Source organism: Momordica charantia (assembly GCF_013281855.1).
Source record: "Momordica charantia cultivar OHB3-1 chromosome 1 unlocalized genomic scaffold, Mcharantia_2.0 BLBB01000001.1, whole genome shotgun sequence".
In the NCBI taxonomy this organism is placed as follows: Eukaryota; Viridiplantae; Streptophyta; class Magnoliopsida; order Cucurbitales; family Cucurbitaceae; genus Momordica; species Momordica charantia.
This window is the reverse complement of record NW_028275157.1, coordinates 12,161,875-12,168,524: the sequence shown is the minus strand read 5'-3', so window position 1 is coordinate 12,168,524 and position 6,650 is coordinate 12,161,875. Positions and strand designations below refer to the sequence as shown.

The 6,650-nt window shown below is 34.5% G+C and overlaps 1 protein-coding gene across 10 annotated transcripts; it reads right to left on the bottom strand.

Annotated features, from left to right (window-relative positions):
* Window positions 1–462: 462 nt before the first annotated feature.
* LOC111021770 (NAD(P)-binding Rossmann-fold superfamily protein) lies at window positions 463–5,877 on the bottom strand. 10 transcript variants are annotated; one of them, XM_022298818.2, is made up of 7 exons: window positions 5,397–5,877; window positions 4,980–5,025; window positions 4,661–4,720; window positions 2,040–2,134; window positions 1,710–1,820; window positions 1,499–1,594; window positions 463–1,394 (listed from the first exon to the last, which is right to left on the bottom strand). In XM_022298818.2, the coding sequence occupies exons 5-7, from the start codon at window positions 1,727–1,729 to the stop codon at window positions 602–604; spliced, it is 909 nt and encodes a 302-aa protein (XP_022154510.1). In that variant the 5' UTR covers window positions 1,730–1,820; window positions 2,040–2,134; window positions 4,661–4,720; window positions 4,980–5,025; window positions 5,397–5,877; the 3' UTR covers window positions 463–601. The 10 variants fall into 10 exon arrangements, with proteins under 10 accessions (XP_022154510.1, XP_022154507.1, XP_087982669.1 ...); XM_022298815.2 differs by lacking the exon at window positions 5,397–5,877 and adding an exon at window positions 5,188–5,352; XM_088126543.1 differs by lacking the exon at window positions 2,040–2,134.
* Between the last annotated feature and the right edge of the window lie 773 nt (window positions 5,878–6,650).

Below are 6,650 nucleotides of genomic sequence, written 5' to 3'. Positions count from 1 at the left end.
CAGGATCTTTAAAAATATTGGGGTAATGATTGCATCAGTGCACAAATTATCGACATCGAATCTTTTCTTCTGATTTTCTTTTCGAATTTTCAGTTTCTTATTTGTGCTTTCTCAAATTTTAAATTTCTCCGTTCTATTTCCGTCTTTTTAGTAAAAAATAAATAGAATTACATTATTCAAAAATGATAAAACCATATTTTTGTTAAATCGAAAGTCGAAAATAGAAACAATAAACAAGAAATATGTTTATATTGTTTTCAAAATTTTTATACAATTTTGAGAGTATTTCTAGAAAAATAAGAAACAAGAAACATAAATAGTAGCAAAATACTTTAGGTTTAATAATCAAATTGAAAAAGAGAAACAAAAAACGAAAACGTTACCGAACAGGTCCTCGGTGTACTCACTGTTCACTAGCAGAGATGGGTAAGAAACAATAGAACCTCGCTCTAATATCAAAGATGAAAAAACCACCACTCAACCTATCGAGGTTGGGTAAATTTAATTCATAGATCCTCGACATATATTACCTTTCTTTTCAAAATTGTTTTAGCGTAGTCATATTTTTCTTCCATTGTAATTCATAGCAGATAACAATTGTTCAATCCGGCACAGGAAAGTTTAAACACTTGAAACAAGTAAAGCCCCCATCAACCACCAAATTGTGGCCACTTACATACTTGGCATCATCGGATGCAAGATAAAGGGCAGCATTTGCTATATCATTAGTTTCACAAACTGTTCCTTCTAAAGCACCTGTGTCGAATATCATCTTCTCAAGTTTCTGCTCTTCAGTGCGAGGAAAAAGGCGACTCATTTCCTCCATAACAAATGGTGTCGGGATTGGAAATGGCGATATGCAATTGACTCGGATACCATATTTGCACAATTCTGATGCCATGGATTTAACCATGCCTATAATAGCAACCTTTGACACTGAGTATGTGTGTTGGGCCAGGCCACCCATCAGTCCTGTGACACTAGCTGTGCAGAGAATAGAGCCTGATTGTCGAGGGATCATGACACGGGAGGCATGTTTGATACCAACTAGGACTCCTCGAACATTGACGTTCATGACTTTATCGAACACCGCAAGGTCGAGGTCGACAATGCTTGGAGGAGTGTTGCAAGCAACCCCAGCATTGTTGTACATGATGTCGAGCTTTTTGTGTAGAGAGATGGTATAATCTACAGCATCAGATACATCAGACTCTTTAGTAACATCGCAGGGGACGTACGTTGCGTTGGGTCCTAGCTGCTCGGCCGTCTCTAGGCCGAGTTTTTCTTTGACATCGGCAATCACAACTTTGGCTCCGTTGTTTATAAATTTGGACGCAGTTGCCTTCCCAATACCACTTGCTGCTCCCGTGATCAGTGCTATCTTTCCTTCAAGCCTACATATCCAAACCAGATTCTCAAAAATAGGGCCTTTAGATGTGACATTTTTATTTTGAAAAGGAGAGTACAAATAGAAATTGGGAATCAGACTATAGTTCACCTTCCAGCATGGGAAGACAATTCCCTATTGAAGAAGCTCTGAGTAAGCGAATTCGTTAAATTGGTAACACTTTTTCTAGTTGAACCACTAGCAATACTGCAAGATGAAGATGTATCAACACAAAGGCCAAAAGAGACACTGCAAGAAATCCTTAGTTGAAGGATAAAGCTGCTCCGGGTGCAATTGGCACTAAGGAAAGAGAGATATATACCTTAGTCTGATCCGGAACATGCTTTTCAAAAGGTCTTGACAGATATATGGCAAGTTTGTCAGAGACGGGGTGGAGCGTCAAGCGGTCTAGGTAATGTAACTTGATGGAAGTCTAGACGCCAAAGACGAATAAAATGGCACTTTAGTCTCTAAAATCAGAAAAATAGTTCTAAACAATGTGCTTGTAAATTTTAGGAAAAAGAAAATTAGAGAGAAAAAAATATAGAAGAGCAGGCATAGAAGGATCAGGGTTTCATTGATGAGACAACTTCTTTTTCAAGGAAACTCATAAATGTTTATATTAATAAAACATATTAAAATATTGATCTACCTGATTCTAAAACCATAATCTATCTGATTAAGGCATCTTGCATCTGTCGTAGAGGTAGAAAGTTTAATCCCCTTATCCAAATATTTAACACACCCCTATTCCCACCAAAACAACCAAAACAAAAAGAAGAAAGCAAATATTTGAGTCAATTCTCAACCAAATTCCACCAAGGCTACAATAACGGTACAATATGCATCCAAACTTAACAAAGTACAAATAACTCTAAAAACCCTCATTAAACCCCCACCTCCCCTCCCAAGTCCTAGAGTCAATTCTCAACCAGAATATACCAAACCTACAACATGCAAATAACATCACAAAATACAAATAACTCAAAATCTCCTAAGCTTATTAACACACCTTCTCCCACAAAAACATAATGCAAGTCCTTAAGTCAATTCTCAACCAAATTCCACCAAGGCTAAAATATGTGGGGAAATATCACAAACTACAAATAACTCTAAACATCCTAAACTTTTTAATCCCCAGTTCTTGAGTCAATTCACAACCAAATGGTACCAGACATACAACATGAAATTAACATCCCAAAACACAAATATCTCAAAATCTCCTAAACCATTTAACACACCCATCCGACCAAGACAAAAACAAGAATGCAAGCCCTTGAGTCAATTCTCAACTAAATGGTACCAAACATACAACATGCAATAACAGAAGTGTGAAGTCCAAAACTCAAATCAAAGAGAAAATTTCAGCTGCGCATGAAGCATAGAATCGTGAGGTCTCTGTTTGTTGAAATGCCTTCCTAATGAGCCATTTCAACTTCGAAGTAAGGGAATGGCAACACAACAAAATTTGGCAACTCATCCAACCAAAGAAACTACGAGTTCAAGATTGAAGCTCAAAGCAATTAACGTAACAGCTTACAAGATCCTGAAGCAATCATTCAATTGCAAGCTATGTTATCATTTAAGATACTCCATACTAACATAAATACAGAAAGAAAAGTAGACAGCTCAAGCAATGTTTTTAAAAAGCCTCTGAGGCGCACGCCTAGATGCAATTCCAGAGGAGAAGAAAAAATGAAACCATACTATTTCTCTTTCTTTTTCTGCACGATTCTTGTTCTCCTTGCGTGTTTCATCTCATTCGATAAATTTCTCTCTCTCTCTCCCTCACTTGGTCAAAGAGGAAGAAAAAATGGTCGGATAAAAGGCAGAAGAAAGTGAAGAAGAAAAGTGGGGAGAGAGGAATAATAGTCAAGGAAAGATAGAAGGAGAAAAGTCAGAACAAAAGTTGGGAGAGAGGAAGAATAGTCAAGTACCCAGGGGTCTATCTGGTCCCGGGAGCCCCATTTCTGAAGATTTCATTCATAAAACACCCCAGAGTAGACTATATATATATATATATATATATAATATCCAGTAAAAAATTTATTTGTTCTAAAGAGTTTGAAATCAGTATTTTTAAGTCACAGAAAAAAAAAATGATTCAAACAGGAATTTCAGTGATCATTATCTTTTATTAATGATCACTGAAATTCTGCCCCAAAACAAATAAATTTTTTACTACATATTATATTATATATAAATTTTTAGTCTACTCACGGGTGTTTTATGAGTTAAACCTTCAGAAATTGGGCTACCGATACCAGATACACCCGAGTACATTTTTAAGGAAAGATAGAAGGAAGAGAAGTTAAGTCTGAAGATAGATAAGTTTAAAAGCATTAAAGAAGCTTACATTTTCTAGGCTCACAAAAGAGGTTGCATGCTAGTCAAATTGCCATGATTGCCACATGGCAGTTTTCTCTCCCCAATTCTGTTTACAACATTAATTTTTCCTATTTATTAAAAAAAAAGGAAACTCTCTATTAGCTTAAATTCGATTCTCTTATTTTTTCTACTTAAATAATTATTTAAGTGAAACAAGATAGCAAAGTTGTAACTTACACTACCATGCGTATTAGAACAGATAAAATGATTCATTAGTCTCAAGTAGTATTAACCTATTTCCAAGTAAAAACATAGTAACTACCAGTAGAAGGAAACTTTTCTACATTAGCTTCCAACCCTTTGACATCAAGACAAAGTGAGGTATTTAGAAATTTAGCAAAGTCGAACTAGAAGTCTACTAAATTGTTTCTTTAGTATTTTATAACGATTTCCACGTCCATCACTTTTTAGTCTAATTACTAATTACTAGTATGGTTAAATTTTATTTTACAAGGCATACAAACTTTTCATGGAAGAACATACCTTCATTTTTCTCCAAGTTTTTTAACCTTATTCGTTAGACAGTTGTTGGTTTAACCTAAGATTAGAAATTAGCTCAGAAATATTAGTAGTCAAGAGAAATGATAACAGAGAGTTATCTACTTTTATTGTCAAACATTAGCTTCACAAATTTGATTCAATACTTGTAATAGAATAACTTGCTACGGGTACAAATAATTCAAAATCCATATAATATTCCAAATAGATCAGGATTCACTTTCTGCACATAACTTCTTTGAGATGACCATCCAAGAAAATAGTTTGAATCAAGAAAATCAACCCAGTAAAGGCTTCAAGTAAAGAAAATCAAATATTTCGTAACATGAACATTACTAAATAAATTATAACATCACTAGGGAGCAGCATAGGAGACTGGAATTTTACCAATGTGAGATACAAAGGATGAATTGACTTCGGAAGACTGCAAAGTTCCACATATTCCTCCTGCAAAATCTTTGAAACCTCAAAATTGCATTCAGAGAATAGCTTCAGAACCCATCAGAGTATAATAACTCCATAAACATGTGATGGATATGAAAGAAGAAAAGCCAAAAATAGCACATGAAGTAACAAGATATCAAATTGCTAACTGAGGCATTTTAACGAACAGATGGTGCGCATCTTAGAAAAACAAATGCCAAGCTAAACTGCCACTACAAATTCGGAATTCGAGTTAAACAGAGACATTATAACGAAATATTACTTGAAGAAAATCCAGTTTCGACGAATTCTCGTTGGGTTTATGGAATCTGCAAATAAGAAGACTAGATAATAAGAATTTAGCTCATGCGGGAATTAATAGAAATTAATTAACATGCTAGAAATTAAATTCAAACTCATCTTTATAACTTGGGAGTTTAGATAGAAAACTAATATTGGCAAAGATGAATTAGAACTTGACCGAACTTTACCATTGTTCTATCAAATTTAGGAGAGTTGATAACCCGTTAAATTTCTAAAAAATGAGTTGTTCACAGAGCCCTTATTCAAAAATAAATGAGAATACGGGAAAAAGAAGCAATGGAATAGAAAATAATCTTATTAATGAAATGAGTGCTTATAAAAGGAACTTGATTTGCAACTAAAGAAGCACTTAAAAAAAGTTTGTGAATAAAATTACCACAAAGAAATTAACTAGCGCAACTAAGCTAAGATAAAAATCGATCATTTCACACCGAACGAGTTGCTATATTTATAGTGTATTTGGGTTTTCTATCCAAACTTTTCCTGGTGCCTCACGATAAGTCTCGAAACGTTAGGAAGAGTTCAAATGTGCATTTTAATCAATCGACTTCTCTCAACGCACGCAATAAAATCGAAAAAACTATCTTCTCTGAACGCTGTACGAATAGCAATCGGGAGAAATTCTGCATTTTTTCTCTCACACTAGGTTTTTTTACCAACGCAAGGAAAAGATTGGGCCGGGACAAAGCACATCTCTCGACACATTATTAAAAGCAAATTCTCCCTTTTTAAAGTTACTTTCTTTCTCTAAAAAAACGTGGGGATAGTAAAAAGTTCTTGCGCAAGTAACTAAATTTTATTAACCAAAAGTGTGGACTATTTTTTCACTTGAAAAAAAAAAGGAAAAGAAATTTTTTAAAATCCAACATGAGATTACAAATATGAGGTATCAAGTAGTTGGGAGATATTAGATGCTTCAACTCAAAACAAAGAAAACATATCATAAAGTTGAGCCCTCCCCTTCCACATAGTCCACCTCCCAATTATTCCCAACTCTTTGGGGCCCAAATACAAACATTAGCTTTTCTCTCTCTCTAACAATCATTGTATGGTTTGTGTGAAGCTGTCAATATATATGACACTATAGATATTTTAATAATTAAAAATTTTAAAAGTTAAAGTGACAGTGATAACTTAGTTATCTTCATCCACACAGTGCACCTCTCAATTATTCCCACCCTGCATGTGGTACTAAAAAAAATTTTAAATGTAACAAGAAAATAATATCATATTGTTGTAATTTGATAGTTGAGAGGGAGAGAGATTTCTTTCCCTTTTTTGACACAAGAGGAGAGAGTTGGGTTTTCTCTTTCTTCCTTTTCAATTTTTTTAGATCAAAGAAATGCTCCATTAATAAGAAATGTGATCGCTAAGGATTATGTCATAATAGTGGTGTTCACGCACCATGTTTAGAATCCATGAAGGAAAATAGATATTCCAGAACATAGATAAACGATCAGAAATGACACAGTTGGCAATTACAATAGCTTGCCTGTTCAACAAATCAGCAGATTTAGAAATTCATTTTCCGATCGCCTGGAAGGGACAAAAGAAACATCTCGTTCTTTCTTCAACAATTTCTGATCTCTAATGGACCACTCAATAGGATTCAAACCCATATGAAGTTCTG

Coding starts and splice junctions, on each gene's coding strand:
- LOC111021770 (XM_022298818.2), bottom strand. CDS start 1,729: ATGTTCCGGATCAGACTAAG. Junction 1,595..1,709: donor ATGTTCCGGATCAGACTAAG/GTATATATCTCT, acceptor TTCATCTTGCAG/TATTGCTAGTGGTTCAACTA. Junction 1,395..1,498: donor TTGTCTTCCCATGCTGGAAG/GTGAACTATAGT, acceptor TTGGATATGTAG/GCTTGAAGGAAAGATAGCAC.